General features: G+C 52.8%; 1 protein-coding gene across 1 annotated transcript in view; it reads left to right on the top strand.

Annotated features, from left to right (window-relative positions):
• Positions 1 to 751: 751 nt before the first annotated feature.
• The window catches only part of RGSL1 (regulator of G protein signaling like 1), a 19,229-nt gene continuing 3,206 nt past the window's right edge, over positions 752 to 16,774 (top strand). Inside the window, exons 1-19 of the mRNA XM_035900745.1 lie at positions 752 to 800; positions 1,656 to 1,738; positions 2,013 to 2,087; positions 2,855 to 2,984; positions 4,164 to 4,268; positions 4,600 to 4,761; positions 4,938 to 5,902; positions 6,482 to 6,544; positions 8,283 to 8,508; positions 9,150 to 9,266; positions 9,680 to 9,785; positions 11,120 to 11,313; positions 11,786 to 11,903; positions 12,422 to 12,518; positions 12,965 to 13,094; positions 14,128 to 14,308; positions 15,053 to 15,191; positions 15,836 to 15,960; positions 16,125 to 16,237. Coding sequence (XP_035756638.1) covers positions 752 to 800; positions 1,656 to 1,738; positions 2,013 to 2,087; positions 2,855 to 2,984; positions 4,164 to 4,268; positions 4,600 to 4,761; positions 4,938 to 5,902; positions 6,482 to 6,544; positions 8,283 to 8,508; positions 9,150 to 9,266; positions 9,680 to 9,785; positions 11,120 to 11,313; positions 11,786 to 11,903; positions 12,422 to 12,518; positions 12,965 to 13,094; positions 14,128 to 14,308; positions 15,053 to 15,191; positions 15,836 to 15,960; positions 16,125 to 16,237 — 3,178 coding nt within the window. The remainder of the gene's footprint in view (positions 801 to 1,655; positions 1,739 to 2,012; positions 2,088 to 2,854; positions 2,985 to 4,163; positions 4,269 to 4,599; positions 4,762 to 4,937; positions 5,903 to 6,481; positions 6,545 to 8,282; positions 8,509 to 9,149; positions 9,267 to 9,679; positions 9,786 to 11,119; positions 11,314 to 11,785; positions 11,904 to 12,421; positions 12,519 to 12,964; positions 13,095 to 14,127; positions 14,309 to 15,052; positions 15,192 to 15,835; positions 15,961 to 16,124; positions 16,238 to 16,774) is intronic.

Here is a 16,774-nt window from a genome sequence, read left to right on the forward strand (position 1 = left end):
CGGTGCGTTTTGTTAGTGGCCAGGCTGAGAAAGCTCAGGGCTTCTTAGAAACATGAGGTAGGCAGAGTCTATCCAGCAGCCACCTCCCCCCCCCCCTTAGGCAAGCACAGAAGAGACACCCAGTGCAGGAGGGGCCACAAAACCCTTCCCGCACCCACCAACAGGACAGAGCCAGAGACAAGCAGACCCACTTCCCTGCTGCGAGGCACATCAGAGACCCCAGGCACGAGGGTGCCCAAAACCTGGAGGGCATTAGCAGCCCTGCCAGGTCTGACACCATGGCATTACAGGCTGGGGGATCAAATACCCACCTTGGGAGCAGATTCCTCCTCCTGCCAGGGAAACGGGTCACTGCTACTGCAAGGGAGTTGTGCTTCCCTCCTTCTTTCCACTCTTCCCACTAGAGGGTCTCAGTCCCAAATCTGATGAAGCAGCACAGCTAATAAGGAATCTGGGCTTGCTCCTTCCAAGGCAGATGTATCAGGGTCCCCTGGAAAATTGCCATCACCACCTGAGCAGACACACTGACAGCAACCATGCATGGTACCGAGGTGCTACCAAGAACCTGGTTTGAAGGCAAGAAGATTGCCCAAGGGGGGGAGAGGGGAAGGATTTAATTTCAGGACCGCCCAAGTGCATTCACAGGGCTGGTGATTAGAAAAGTGACATTTCCCTGAAGGGCAGCAAAGAGGGAGGTGCCGAGAGCCCTACGGCCCCAAGAACCTGCCAGGACAAGTGTGTCACAAGCGGCATGGCACTCCAGAACACATCCCTGGGACACGGCAGCATGACGGCCACCGGTGAGTTACCTTTGCTGGAGGCTTCAGGCCCTCTAAGCACACCCCAAAGGGGACAGCAGAGAAAAAGCAACATTAGGCTTCTGAAATGTGGGTCCTCCCTGTGACACAGCTGTGCCTTCATGCAAGTGGACATTTCCAAGGGCATCCACCCATCAGCAGGCTGATGCCAGCCCACCCCCATGCATCCCGATCTTCCAGACACAAATAAAACTTCACAGGGTAGGTGTTGGGCACTACTGGCACGCTACCTCAATGCCCTGGGAGGATGGGGTTGGGGTCTGCAGTGACCATCACTCTGGCCAAAGCGACAACCTGCCTCCAGCCTGGTGGTGCCTGCTATAATTTGGGAGAATTTGCTCCCCGAACCTGAGCAAGTGGGCTTGGAGGGCACCAAGGCAGCAGTACCAGAGCACAGCACATGTTTCCTCTCCATGATAGCAGGGTTGTGCCTGCTGTCTGAGTAAGGTGGAGGAGCACAGCTCATCCCCTCCAGCCACAGCACCTCCTTTCTCCTGCCCCACAGATGCCACCGCAGTTGTGCCTAGCCTCCACAAACCATGTACCCTTTGCTATTTTAGGAAGCTGCCATTCAAATTTCCCAGCACCTGCGTACAGCTAAACCTGGTGCTTTCCAAACACCCTGTAGCACCCACCGAGAGCACACAGGTGCACTGGGACCCAAATTTCACAGACTGTCCCAGGTGTAAATCCTCCTGTGTGTGCACGGGTGGAGCCCATACCACACATGCCCTAGAGCTGTTCTGGTCCAGCCTCTCAAAACTCATCTTTTGGTTCACATTTATGTCCTAGTTGGCAACACAGAGCCCGGATAACTTTCTCTTCTTGCCCTTCTAGCAACGATAGCCTCCACGGACATGGGGCTTCTGCTGAAAGATGATGTTTTTGTCGACTTTTTCAACACATTTTTGAATCTTCCCGTAAGTCCACTCCATACCATAAAGCCCAGGACCTTTCCAAGCTCTTTTCAGGTGAACTTTCAGCTTCTCTGGTGTTAGAGGCCCCAGGAAAATTGGGAATACATCCCACTCAGGCTAGAAAATGAGGGAAACCCAAGGGCCTCAGCTTGGAGATAGAGATCTGAAAGGAAAGACGATGCCCTTCTCCATAGTGAGGACTAACTAGAACAGCTGGGCTCTGGGCTCCCCTGCCACCCTCCATCTCTTTCAACTCTCCCTTTTCCTTTTGATGCAGGTTTTTGGTCAGACACCCATTTACATCAGCAGCACAGGCCGGTGGGACCTCTGGCCAGAGCTTCCAAGCCACCTGGTGAGAAAATGCCCCATGTGAGGAGGGTGAAGAGGAGGGAAGGGCACAGGGCAGGGGAGGGAAGGAGCCAGGTTCTCATTGCCAAGGCCACACTCTGAATCTTCTGTTTGTGCAGCCGGGGGATTATTTTTTTTGCTTTTGAGCCCTGGGAGGAGCACGAGCCATTTAAAGCCCTGGTGCATGGGCAGCTTACGGGGTCCATCCGGCAGTCAGTAAACATTGACAGCTGGAGTTAAGGAAAGCATGTGTGGTGGCAGGGAAGGAGGGGACAAACGTCAGCCCCTTGTGTCCTGTATTCCTCCTGAATTCACCAGGAGCCAAGGTCCTGCTGATCCTCAGACTGGCTCAGCCCTCCCCACAGATGTTCCCCTTCCCCACAGCCACAAGCGCCATTTGCGGAGCTTGGATCCCAGAGCAAAAGGGAACCTGCTCCTCTTGGTGCTGCCGGAAAGCTGCCGTGCCTTCCTGCCTGGGCTCCGGGAAGGCAGGCAGGCTGCTAGGAGAAGCAGCCTCGCAGGCAGCCCCACAGCACCGGGTCTCCCAGGTTTGTAGGCAGAGCTCACAGGGATGCGGGCAGGGGCTATAGCTTGAGTATCCCCCTTCTTTCGCAGCATGGGGATGGCTTGCATCGCCATCCAGCAACAGGGCGCCTTCCCCTGCCTCCTTCCCCCGTAGCAGGGGCCCGTTACTCACCCTAATCCCCAGGCAAGAGACGGCTCCTTGCTCACAGCCTAATCCTCTCCTTGGGCTCGGGGGGTGCAACGCAGGATCTCAGCCCCCCGGCTTTACTGGCTTGGCTGGAAAAGCACCGCCTGCCTCACTTCTGCAAATCCAGCTTGTGCCTCCACTTCATCCTCTGCCAGAAGCTCCTGGGTTTCATTCGGTCGGGGGAAGCAGGTGAGTCATCGTGGCACGGAGGAAAGCGGGGCGGTTTTGCTGCCGCAGCAGGGCTTCCTCTCACTGGTCCTGCCTGGTCCTGCCCAGCGGGTCATGCCTCTGCTCCGGATTAAAAAGGCATTGCACATCCCATTTTTAGGGACGCAGCAGATCCTAGGGTTTCCACAGGGTGAGCGGGGCTTTACTCCACATCCCTGTTAGTACAGGCTCACTGCCTCTAAGCTGAAATAGCTGCTTGGCAGGGTTTACCATGCAGCTTGTGGGCGGAGTGGGGCTGGAGAGCATCCTCAGGCACGGGAAACTGGGGTCCTGGTGTTTCAGGTTTGCTGCTACGCAGGGTGCCCAGACCTCTCACACTGTATTGTGATACACTCCTCAACTGACGCATCCTACACTGGGAAAACTGGCCTATGGCCTCTAAGCTGAAATAGCTGCTTGGCAGGGTTTACCATGCAGCTTGTGGGCGGAGTGGGGCTGGAGAGCATCCTCAGGCACGGGAAACTGGGGTCCTGGTGTTTCAGGTTTGCTGCTACGCAGGGTGCCCAGACCTCTCACACTGTATTGTGATACACTCCTCAACTGACGCATCCTACACTGGGAAAACTGGCCTATGCAGTCATCTCTCCTACCACCAAGAAGTCTGAATTCTGCTCGGTTTACCCCTAAAATGAGCCAGCTCAGCCCAGCCAACTGCTTCGTCAGCCTGTGTGTCAATGCAAGGGAAGGCCACTGGAAAGAAAGCTATGACAGCGGGGATGTAGATTTTCATTTCAGAAAAATAAGCAATTCATCAAGGCTTGCTCCAGTGCCGTTTCTGAATGCATTGCTGCTTTTTCTCCAGCCGGATTTATCCTCAAGCTCAAGGAGGTTGAGGGCAAGCCCCAAACACAGGCAAAAGAGATGGATGTTTGCAAGGGGAAGAGGCCCAGTAGCTGGGCAGACTGTCACCAACATGAGTGGGTTGTACTGCATCCTTGCAAACACCACACGTGCATCCCACAATCCTGTCCGAAACTCCCATTTTCATGCGATTTGCTGGTCTCCTGGCTCACAGCACTGCTGCCCTCTGGCAGCCTGTGTCAGGGAGGCTGGGGGATGCTGGTGGGGTCTGGAGGGCTTTCCTGGGGGCTGCTCCTGCCCGCACCCCCCCAATGCTGTGTTCTGCATTCTGTCTGACAGCAAAACGGCTGAACTGGCAAAGCGCAGACCGGTGGCTGCTGGAGAAGTGCATCAGTGGGAGCCAGGGCATGTTGCACTTTCGGGCCTTCGTCCAAGGAATGGCAGGTGGGCACAGGGCATTCTGCAGCCTCTTCTCAGCCAGCTGTGGGCCAGCTGCCTGGGCGCGACACTGGCACAGAGCTGAGGGCATGGGTAAGCGCTGGTGGGACCGCTGCGATCCCAGACGTGGCTTTGGAAGATGAGCCAGCAGCAGAGCCCCAGCGGGGGTGCTGCACGCTGGGGAGATGATGCATAGCCCTGGCTCTTCTCTACGCTGTTCCCTTGGTTCATCCAGGTGATCTTTCCTTCTTTCTTTTTTAAAAAACACAGGCTGCTTCGCTCATCGGTGGGGCTTTCAGGGACTCCCTCCAACTCCCATCCCTTGTCTGATCCATAGGGGAAGAACTGACCAACTTCTGGCTCACAACCGAAAGGCTCCTGGGGCTTGACGAGTCAGATGCGAGGCAGAAGGACCTCTACCTGTCCTTGCTCCACAGGCTGAAAGCCACTCACTTGCGTGAAGGCTCCAGCGTTGTCGCTCTCTGCAGGACCGCCATTGGTGAGAAACGTGGGACCTGGGGATGAGCAGTGCCCTTCCAGCAAGGTGGACTTTCCTGGATGCTCCCAGGGAGATGGGATACCATCACCAGCTTTGCTTGGCTGAAGAATTCCCCTGGCACAAATAGGTCTGGATGGAGCCAGCCCCCCCATCATAATCCCCTACATCCATTTCAGGGTCGCTGCCAAAAGCCGGGCACGTTCAGCCCACCAGCACCAGGAGGGAGATCCTAAGCAAGATGCAGGAACAGGCCCTTTTTATGATTCAGAGTTACTGGCTCCCTAAATTCTTCATCCACTGCAAGACGGGCATGGAGGAAGAGAAATCATGCCAGCCTCTGCTGCAGGAATATGGGGAACGTTTATTACAGGCCAACTCACAGGGGCCCTCAGGCTTTTCGGAGAATCTCTTCATGATGCATATTAAAAGGAGACAGGGTTTGTCAGGGACCTACTGCAGCAAGAAGGCCAAAGCGGAGATCTGGACTCTGGTCAAGGAGGGAAGAGACACCCAAGAAATGAAGATACCCAGTTTTCAGGTGCAACCAGAAAGGCAGCCAGGGCGAGCTGTGAGCACAAAGGAATCATGTATGGGTAAGGATGCTTTAGGATCTATTCCTCAGCCGTCAGAGCATCCTGCAAACACTGCCTTTGGAGGCAAAGGAAGAGGAACCTCTCCCAAAAGACCTAGACCCAGTGCAGAGCAGGTCCTTCATCTGGAAGAACTCTGTGAAGAGAAAGTCCTCTCTAACCTGTGTTCCTCGGCACCCCTTGTCCAGCTGCCATCCCTGAACAAGATGGTCAAGACCTTGAATTTCCTTCCCTGGGCCCTCAGTGCCGAGACCTGCGCAGGACGGCCCTTCAGGGACTTCTTGAAGTGCCAGGACCGGTCCGCAGAGACTCATCTCCTGGATCTGTGGCATGACTTGGAGGAATTTCTGCCCATAGTGCTGGACCCCAGCAGAGAAAACAGTTTCTTCCTGCGTCATTTGCTTGGGGAAAAGATATGCAAGACCTACCTGGAGGAGGACACCATTCAGCAGCTTCCCTTGGAGACCAAGACTCTCAGGAGTTTGCGGAACCATCTGATGTCTGGAGAATTCTCCCCCTGGATATTCAGAGCCCAAAAGGAGATTTGCAAGGTACAGAGTGGTGCTGGCAATGATCAGGCTGAGAGGTGCAGCTGGCATTGGCACCCCTGGGCTGGTCTGAGGGCTGTGGGCATGTTTAAGGAGAGACGTATTTGGAAAATAAAGATGAAAAGAGATTAGGAAGGGAAAAATAAAAAACTTACAGTCGGAAGCCACCTTGCACTGGAACCAGTGACCAAGATACGCCAGGCCAGTGGAGAGGAACATCCTCACTGGTGTGCTGGGCAGTGGAGGAGAAGCGAGCAGTCATATAGTGGCTGGTGGCCTCAGTTGTTAGATGCACACACCAAGGGCCAGGGGATGGCAGGGCAGTGGCCATCCTTTCACATCTGAGTCGCTGGTTCCAGCACAACACGAGTAAAACACACCAAGCCCTTCTGGGCAGCCTCTGAGCAGCCCAATGGACCAACCTGGGCATACAGCTCCTGGCAGAGCTGTCCTGGGCATCTCAGCAAGGTGTAACCTGCCTACAGCATCACCACTGCGACCTCAGGGTACAGTAGGGCTGGGGGGGGTGGTGGTTGCTGCTGGAGCACTGACTGAGGACACCCCACCTTTGCTCCTCCTCAGGTGCTCTGCTGCTTCTACGAGGAATTTTTGGCTGATGATGACAGGACCTTCCTCCAGTTTGTGGTAAAGGGGATGCACAGGGGACACGGGCATCCTTGTGGGGTGCGCAGGCACCAGTGGGGACTTGGAAAGTTGGAGAGAGGGAGGGAGAAGCAGCCCAGCATTAGCTACAGTGGTCCAGTATCCCATGGTGTCCCCTAGCCAGCGCTGCCACAGGGCGGTATGGCAGAGCCTGCCTTGCTCCAGCTGCCTGCAGCAATGATCCTTGGCTCTTCCACCACAGCACCCCATAAGTCAGCAGCACTGCAGGCACTCCCTGTGAGAGCTCCCCCAAGATGGGCCATGACCTGCCCCAAAAGCAGGGAGAAACTTAAAGGCAGTCTTTCAGGGTAGGCACGGGTGGGAGCAGCAGCAGCCATGGCCTCACAGTTGTCTACTTCTAGGATTTAACTCTCCCCTTTTCTCCTTGCCTACAGCAAATACTGCTATTAACGTGACTCATGTGCAGGCACACATGCGTATGTCCCCGTCCCAGCACAAGCACCTGGCCAACACGCCGGGGGAAGAGGGCATGCAGCCTTTTAGCCTATGATTCAACAGTGCTCAAGTTTTCCGTGTATTTTTTCCACTGTGTAAAGGGATCATTTAAGAAAGCAGTCTCATACAAGCACCCATCTTCCTAGACTATTATCCCTCCCGGCATGTAGAAATCCCACTAATACCTCATGTTTATCAACACCCTAAATGTTAGCCTTACCCCAGGAAACCTTGCAGATCGAAACTCCTGAGCATCCCACCTGCATCCCTGCACAAGCCTTGCAGGCAAATTTTTTTTCTGCTGCAGATGGTGTTCTTCAAAGCAACCTTTAGGCTTTTCCCCAGACTGCAGTGTAAAGTCAGCAGCTGATCCTGGCACTAGTAAGGAGAGATGTCGGGGCTATTGCCCCCAAAGACCTGGCTCACAGAGACGCCAGCATCTCAGTCAGCGAGAGCTGAGCATTTTGGAAAAGTCAGCTGGCTGCTCCTGACCCCACTTCATTAAATGCTCTTGGTTATAAGTTAATTAGCTGCCCAGGTTTTTAATCATCTCTTGTCAAGGAAATTACCCCTCCAAACACAGTCCTGGCCTGGGAGTGCAATTAGCACTTAGCAGGTGTCAAGGCCACGCTCTCCGCAGGCACCATCCCCTAAGCCAAACTCCTCCCAGGTCTCGCTGCACTGATGTCAGGGGAGCTGCTCGGGGGCTTAGTGGGGTTATTTTTGGTGCTTGCTCTCAGCAGCCTGTATCTTGGTCAGAAATCAGCCACTCTGCCCTGATGCTTGGTGAGTCGTGCATGCTGCTCGCTGGTGGGGAGGGCCAAAACCCCCAGGAGGGTCTCAGCAAGGGGGCAAGGGAGGCACTCCCAGGGACAGCAGGCAACCAAAAAGGCACAAGAAGGTACCTGTCTGCCGGGGACACCTTCAGGGTTGTTTTCAGCCCTCCTGGGTGGATGTTGACCCCTTCAGGAAAGCTGCTGCCTTTGCTGGCAAGCTGTTGTCTGGACTACCTGGGGTACCTGCTGCAGGCAGATGTGGGCCAGCTTTAAGCAGTTGCATGGGTAGGTTTAAGGTCTATGCTGAGCTTTGTGCTCATGTAGATTTCTTCCAGACAGTTTAAAGCTAAAGCAGAGATCTAACTTGGGTAGGTTTGTACTCTAAGGCATAGTAAAAGGAGCAGCTAGCCCATCGGGCACGGTGCAGGAGCAGCTCCTCAGTTGGGGTATGTGCCCCACGCAATCACCCTCTGCTCTTCTCACTGTAGTCTCCGCAGAGCAACGTCCTGATGCCAGAGATGCAAGGCCACACTGTTGGGAAAGATGAATGTTTCCTCCTGTCCCAGCGGATAAACCAGTCCTTGAAGCTGAGCCAGGCCTTGCATGGCACGAGGAACTTGGAAAGTCTCTCCTTCAAGCACTGGCGATTAATTGCCACTCGGGACCTTCAGAAAGGGGGCTCCATCCAGGCAGAGGTGGAACCTCTCCTGTGCAGTAATGGTAAGAGGATGCCCTGAATTTCTGCTGTGGGTCAGGCTGATAAAGCAGATTTTGTGCACCCGTGGTAACCAATGCCCCTAGCACATAGATGCATTGCTGACAGGGTGTAGACACCATGGAGTGGGTTGAGACAGGGTATCTGGGAGCCACCAGCTGTAATCCAAGCTTTGGCAGTGACTTATGGGCCAAATTCCCTCCTGCCACTGCCAGAGGCACCAAATGCCACATCCCTGCACTGGCCTGGGTCACCAGATCAAATGAAGGCTGTAGCAAAGTGACTGAAGCCCAAAGCCAGTGACAGCCACTGTCACCCCACTTCCACATCTTGACCTTCTCCTGTGGATGCTGGGACTGGCCATGCTGGTGTAACACCTCAGCTTTGTCTTCTCACATCATCTTTTGAGAGTGACATCAAGTTTCTGGGCACCTGCCGGTGCACTGAGAGTGACAGCAGCCGCCTGTAGCAACCTTGGGGGGCCTCAGTCATACCTGAGAAATGCAGTGTCGCAGGTAGATCATGGGAACAGGACACACAAGGGGAAAGGAAAGGTGAGTCACGATCAGAATACAGCACTGGGAGCAAGGGCTGAAGGGCTGTCATAGTCAGAAGGAATGATCTGTCCCCTCTTCTCTAGCTGATGCAGACTCCCAGAAGATGCTATCAAAGGACCTGGCTGTTCAGAAACCCCTGCTGGCTGTGGATAGCCCAAGCAAGGAAAGTGAGCTTCTGGGTCTCAAAAGCCCATCAGTTGGTGAGTCCAGTCTGAGCAGGCTAGAAGCAGGGTGGGCTCCCAACCATCACACCCTTGCAGGTGCCCCAGCATACCATTAGGGGACTGGGCAAGCAGAGGTCTTCTCTGCTTGCATCCCATCATCCTATAGAACATCTCCAGAAGGAGAGACAGGCCTAGCTACCCTTGAAAGGCATGTGTTTGGGGTATTAATCCAGCCAGAGGGAGTGGGAGGGCTTCTCTGAAGCAGATGCCGAGGATGTCAAACCATGCAGAGGTGAAGAGTTCCCATAGCACCCAGCATCTCCTGAGCTGGGCTCACCATGCAGACCACCATCAGCATGGTGGCACTGGGGTCCTTTGCCCTGCAGACAGCTGTGAACAGGCTCTGGCTGTCACCTGAGGAAGGGGCCAACCCTTTTCTGTTCCCACAGCCACTGAACCCGAGAACAGAAAGAAGAGGACTGTTCCCGTGAGAAAAACCAAATCAAGCACAAAGTCCACCACTGTTGCGGTAGAGAAGCCATCTAAAAGACCCAGGTCTGGCACCTTGCAGCACAGGGCTTTGCTTGTTTTTGCTACTTCCACTCTTTCAGGAAGCAAATTTTTCCCACTGCTCCCATCACTGAGCCCTCTCAGATGCAGGGGTAGGTGGCCTGTGGGTCTGCACCATAGAGTTACCAAGGAAAGGAGAAAAATGTTTCACTGTTTAACCCAGCCCCATAGTTCAGATTTACTCCTCATGTCTCATGCACTTCATTCTCAATCGCTCCCTAGCATGCCACCTGTACTACAGCTGGGCAGCTCTCAGATTCAAAAAAAAACCAAAATCACTTAAAAATCACCTAAAAATCACCCTGTGACCACACTTAAGTCTCTGTACTCGCTGACAACATGAGCGTGCTTGTGGCTCATGTCTCACCTCCTGGGAATACTCCAGACATGAGTCCTTGCAGCTCCACATTGGGATATAGATGGTAACCAGGGCACAGATCCTGAGTAGGAGCAGCTCTTATTGTTTATTGTGAAAGTCAGTCTCAGGAGCCACACTTAAACAAAGAAAACATTTGACCCAGGCCACTGATCTTCAAATAAGGGCTTGCTAACCTCATAAATGACACAAAATCCCAGCCCACTCCCCGCTCTGGTTTTCCAAAGCTCTGCTGAATCTTTTCAGTGTAGCTGTCCCCTGGATTTACATCTATCAATAAGATGATTTACCAGTTGCAAGCAGCAGGGGGTTTCCACTCCAGAACACCCTCTCCACGGCCAAATGCACAAAGGCCTCTGCTATCCAGTGGCACATTATTTATTCTCAGCAAGTGCCAGAGGGGACCATAACCTCTTCCTCCCAATAGTCCTTCCAGGTGCCCCATCCATACCTGCCTCCCTCCCCTGGTCTTGGCAGGGCTGCCTAGTCCATTTGCAGGTTCTGAGGTCTCCATCACAGACCCAAAGTCCTTCCTTCTCCTTGATTCCCTGGGTGAAGCCTCCTCTTCAGGCTCAGACCAGTTCCTTCAGATACACAGCAGCAAAGCTTTCTGCCATAGGTGCACCCGCCCAAAAAGAAACAGCTTGTCAGGAGAATCCCCCCACCCCAGATTCCCAATGGCTCAGTGGGTGATGGTCTTAAAGGTCTTTTCCAACCTAAATGACTTTGTGATTCTATGGGCAAGACAGACAAGGGAGGCTGTACTCCACCAGTACCTTTGCTGGCCCATCTTCTTCACAGATCCCACACATTACTCATCCATGTGTTTCTAACTCTTCTTCAGGTGTCTCTGTCATTGGAAAAGCAAGCACAGAGGTCCTGGCTATTTTCCAGGTCATGGGTGGCACAGAGATCACATCTCCTGGTGTCTCCTCCTCTACAGGCACTTCATAAAAGTACTGCACAACCCTGCCCACCTGCAGTTCTTCAAGCAGTTCCTCGAGGAGCGCAACGCAGATGAACCACTGCGTTTCTGGATGGCTGTGGAGAAGCTAGCCACAGAGACCAACCCCAAGACGAAGACCTTCCTTATTAACAGCATTGTCAGAAATCATTTCTGTGCCGAAACCCCAGCTGGTAGGTCTCCCACCCTACACTTTACTCCATTAATGATTAAAGCCTCTTTTTCCCTGAGCTGGATGCTGGTTACAGATTTTATATCCTCTTACAGGATCCTGACAATTCTCCTTTCCCATCCAGCAGAGCATTTATTTGCTGAGGCCTTCCACTGCCACTTATATTTCTAGTGAGATCATCTACTCCTTTGGCAGGATCTACTGGCCAAGACCTGCAACATGAGATTCTTGCAGTGGCAGAAATAGCTCTTCCCTATCTTGTCTCCTTTAGATACTCTTGGAGCCACAGCTTCACTCCCAAAGTATGCAATTAGCACAGTATAGAAAGGAAAAGGGATAAGACAACTAAATTCAGCAAACAGCAGGCAGAGATGGGACACTTCTGCCACTTGCAGAAGTGAGGGTAGAAAGAGATGTCATGGTGGCTCGGGGGTGGCTGGCAGGAGCAGGCAGTGACCGCACTTCTCTTCCAGAGGAGCGGCTGGACTGCCACACTTCTATCATCAGAGAAATAAGTGAGGCCAAAGTAGTCACCCCCTTCATGTTGATGACAGCACAGATCTTCGTCCAGAAAGCAATGGAAAAACGATGGTGAGGACTTGGGTTGGGCTGGTTCCTAAGCCCAGTGGTTACACAAACATGTCCTTCCCATGGGAACCCCAAGGTCATAGACAGTAACTGCTACAAACATATTTCCCTAAGAACTACCAGGCGGTGTATCGAAATCCCAGTCAGACCCTCTCCCCAACAAAACCACTGTTGCAGCTGCTGATGCATTTACCTATGCAAGGCTGGCAGGGCTTGTCCCATGGGGATGAAATCACTGTTGGGCTTGCAGAGTGCTGGGCTGGAAGAAGAAACACACTGCAGATAAGCAGGGTGGATGCTTCCACAAGCCTGCTACATGCAAAAACAGAGCCCAGGGGAGGCGATCCAGCCCCCTGTCCCTTTCTCCAACCTCCTCCAAGAACAGAAGTCCTGTAGGACCCCAACGCCAGGGCTGTCCCTTCCAGGTGATACCCCTACTTAGCTACCCTCCCACCAAACCACTACCCTCCTCATGCATCTGGTTGCCCTTAATGCTCTCTCTCTGACCTCCCATCCGACAGGTTTAAAGAGTACCAGGACCTGTTCCCCCTGAGTGATACGCATAAGTCTAACCTTCATTTGCGGCATGGGTCTGGGAACTTTGCGACAGACAAGCTGGTAAGGAAAGACCCTCTCTGCTGGAAGGCCAAGGATGTTGTCCAGCCAACAAAGAGAGGAGATTCTGTGGGTCAAGCAATGCTTACGTGAATGGGGTAAGGGAGTCAGACTTGGAGGGTTACAAAGAGGCAGCTGATAGGTAAAACCTTGCTCCTGCAGGCTCTGGAGTCCTGCTCCATGCAGACTTCACAAGACTTGGTCAGGACTGGCCAAGTGATTCACACTGTCACCCATAGCAACCAGTGGAAAATCCAGAAATACCAGAAAGCACAGATGATGGCTGGGTCACAAATCCCACTCCTGAGGCTGGGCTCTGGTGCTCCAGCTCACAGCAGTGGGTCCAAATGGGAGGGCTCTGTCTGGGAGCAAGTGCTATCACTGCAGCCAGGGGCTGGCTCCCCTGGCCCTTGCAAATGGCTGACACAAGTGATACCGTGTCTCCACAGCGGTGGGCCTGGTATGCCGTTCATGATTTAGTCAAGAGCATCTGCAAGTTCCGGAGGGAGATGGACAATGACAAACATCGTGCGGAGTTTGAGGACTTTCTCCGGTGGGAACTAGGAAATGAGGAGGAAAGTATGGCTAGATTCCGGCCACCCCCTCTCCTCCCTCCCCAAGACAGTCCTGGGTTTAGGCAGAGACGTAAATGGAGGAAACCTGTGGCTCATCTCCCATCCCCATATGCTGACTTAGTTTTCTCTGCTGAAGGCATACAAAGACCCAGAAGCATGGGTGTCTCAGGATACCAGATACTGCTGTGCAGGAACCTGCACACCTGGGTGCTGGAGTCAGGAGATGAAGTCCAGAATTTTGCACAGGCAACATGCTCACACACACATCCGTGCAATATCTGGTTTTCTGATGTGGGTTGCCCATGATGCTGTTGCACCTCTCTCAAGCAATAGCATATATGCAAGTTTGCATCCCTTCCACAAAAAACAGGAGGCACTAAATTAAGCTAAGGTGGCACAGGCCAAAAATAAACAAATGGAGATGGTTTTCCATGCAACAGGGAGATGAACTACCAAGTGCTTTGCCAAAGGGTGTAGCTCCTGAAAGTTTACACACAGGTTTGAGAGGATGCTGGGAAACCTGTTAGAAAAGAAATCCACTGAAACTGCCAAATACACAGAAACCCCATCTAGATCAAAAAGTCCCTGGAAATGAGAATGTTTGGAAGCTGGAGAATATTCTATATGAGGGAAGTAACACAGATGTTTTACCTTTCCTTCTCACTAGTTATCTGCTTCTGGCCTCTGTCAGGGAAGCGTAACAGTGAGGCAGACTTTTGATCTAATGTTCTGTGGCCATCTCCTATGGAAACAATGAACATAAGCACTCCACAGACGCCAAGAGGAGGATGGATGGAGGAGGTTACTAAGCTAGGAGTAGGGCTGCACACTGGATAGGTCTGCATTCCCTGGGGAGCCTGGCTGCAGGAAGGCTGTAGTCCACCTAGGTAGCAAGACCCTTAGCAAATTACTTGCATGCAGGAAAAGCAAGCGCAGGTACGGTGAAGGAGCAGGGTGTAGCTCAGCACGAGATGCCCAGCTGGCCTCAGACCCAGTGCTGGGAGAAGCAGGACACAACAGCTCTTCCCCTCTTTCAGATTTGCCCATCAGCTCAACACAGAGCAGCAGCACCCTGAGCACCTTCCACTCCCACACAACCTCTGCCAGGACCCCACCGGACAAGGATGTGGTACTAGTGAAACGCTACCTGTTTGACAGCCGGATCATTACCGTCAACTTCCTCGTCGACGACCTCCGCTTTTATCTGGAGATTGACAAGTAAGTTCCCTTTCCACTGCATGCTCAGGTACCACCAGTTTCCCTTGGCTCTGGCCCAAACCCATCCTGCAGATAAGGCCCATCTCTCAGCAGGGTATAAAGCCCAGCCCATGGATTTGTTAGCACACACTAAGGTCTGTGCTGCCGCCCCTAAACTATCAGCACCTCTATGCAAGGCTGGACATCGCATTGCGGCAAAAGACAACCGAAGTCTCGCCCCGTAGCTGTCTACATCTAATCTGCTCATGGTTATGGGCCCTCAAAGCCCCCAAAAGCCTCCATTTCAGCCAGAAAAAGTCCCCTGGCTCAGGGGTCCTGTTTGGGTATCCTAGAGCTATTTTTTGTTTGATAGTCCCAAGCAATCTAACATTTTGCCTACACCTTTCTTGATGTGCCAGTTGTAGCATTTCTCTATTGGCTTTGTCCAGTTCCCTGAAACTCATAAGAGCAAGCCATGGCTGATGCACAACAGCCCCACAGTCAGCACACCCCCACATGCACAAGGCCAGGTTTTGATTCCCCTCTTTTCCCAAAGAAGGGCAAACATCATATCCTCCAGGCGTATGCCATGGCCATGAGGGCAATAGAAGAGGGAAGAGGCTTCTCATCCCACCTGTTTCACTGTTCCACACCTCATGGATTGCTTTTTCTGACCCATTAAATACAGAGCTAAGACAGACCATGACTGTCTAGCCTAGCAGTTAGAGCACTTGTCTCAGAGCAAGGCCTCACATGTCTTTGCAGGTTTTCCAGGCTGGCAGACTCAGCTGAAGCTCTGGGAGCCCACAACATGCAGTCAGAAAAGGAAGTTGCCTTTCTCAAAAGGAAAGTTGCCATCATCAGCAAACTCTTCCTCAACTCTGATATTCCCCCCAAATTGCGGGTAAGATGCTGAGACCCACCCAGGAAGGCTGAAGGCTGCTGTCTGCTCGTTGCTCAAGACCATTGCATCCCAGCTGCAAGCAGCTGTGGGGAAAGGGGAACCAGGCAGAGGTTTGGATCTACTCCAGCCAAGCATGCTGTGAAGCTTCAGAGCATGCTCTGGAGCTTGGGACCTCCACTTGGGCGCCGTGGGATGGGAACTGATCCGCCACCAGACCCACACTATCACTTGACCCAGATGGATTGAGAACAAGTGCATGGACAAGGCGGTGGCGAAATCCCCTACCTGCTAGAGAAATACCAGGGCTGAAGCACCAGGATGGGTGCTGCACTCCACCAATTCAGTCTTTTCAGTCTCCAGAGGTCAATGTCACCATCATCCCCTCCCCACTGCATCCACCTCTTCCCCTGTAGTAGCCATGGCTCTGGCCTCTCTTCCCTTTGGAAAGCACAGCACAGTGCTTTCCACAGAAATCTGGGGGAGATCCTGCCCTTGTACCTGGGACAGTCAGCCAGGATGTAGTTTGTATCTCTTCTTAGAGACTGCTGAGATGCAAGGTGGGGTCAGGGAGAGAAGCCCGCCCCTAGGGCCCACCAGGAGTACCACACACTGCTTTGGTTAACCAAGGTCTCTTCCGTGGCCAGGTAAACATCCCTGAAGAAGAGAGAGATTTGATCTGGAGTTTATCTTCCAAGGGGCTACTGAACCGTGTCCTCTACCACAGGGCCAAGGTCATCATCTTACCCATCCTGATGCACTTCTGGAGAAGGTACCTCTCCCCGCTCTCCCACAGTGGCAGGGGCTCTGTGGATGCCAGCCTTTCTCCAGCTACCTGTTCCTCTGACATGATGAAAACACAGATGAGAAGCTCCCCAGGAGCTCAGCTGTAGCTGTCTCCTTGCAGGTTTGCTGTCTTCAATATTTCACATACAGGTTCTGCACCTGGAAGGTGATGAGGAGCTTTCGGGTCTCTGCAAAGGATAGGACGCCAATCTCCTCCCCCAGTACAAAAGCCTCCTCTGAATCATCTGACATCTACAGTCCAAGTAAGCTGAGTGCTTGTCCCCCTGCTCCGCATTGGTCTCCAGGCTTGTTCTTCCAATGCAGAGATGTCCAGACATGGTTTTTCAGTGTCCCACAGGGTTCCCCTCAAAAGATCCAAACTCCTTCCTTCACACAACTACTTCACATAGATTTGGGGACATATGTGGTGCAGGCCTATTGGAAAATGAAACATCTTTGAAACCATTCCTTGCCCTCAAATTCACTCAAAATTGCCCAGTGGGTTTTTAGACATTTCTTTGAGGAACAGGGAAGTGGGTGCAGAGACTTCATGAGCAAGGAGCTGTTACATAACTCTTGTTTACTTCAAAAACCAAGTTAAAAATACTCTCAACACCCACCCCACCCCCCCCAAAACAGAAATAAAGCAACTAATCTTTCGGGTTGCAAGTCAGATGGGAGCAGGAAAAGGAGAAGAACCACACAGCCAAACACCAGGCTCAGCAGCATTCCATGGAGGATGCTTTGAACATCTGGAACAGAGGAAAACTTTCATCAAGAATTGAGGTGACACTCACTAG

Source organism: Egretta garzetta, unplaced genomic scaffold (genome assembly GCF_000687185.1).
Source record: "Egretta garzetta isolate BGI_Z169 unplaced genomic scaffold, ASM68718v1 scaffold598, whole genome shotgun sequence".
Lineage (NCBI taxonomy): Eukaryota > Metazoa > Chordata > Aves > Pelecaniformes > Ardeidae > Egretta > Egretta garzetta.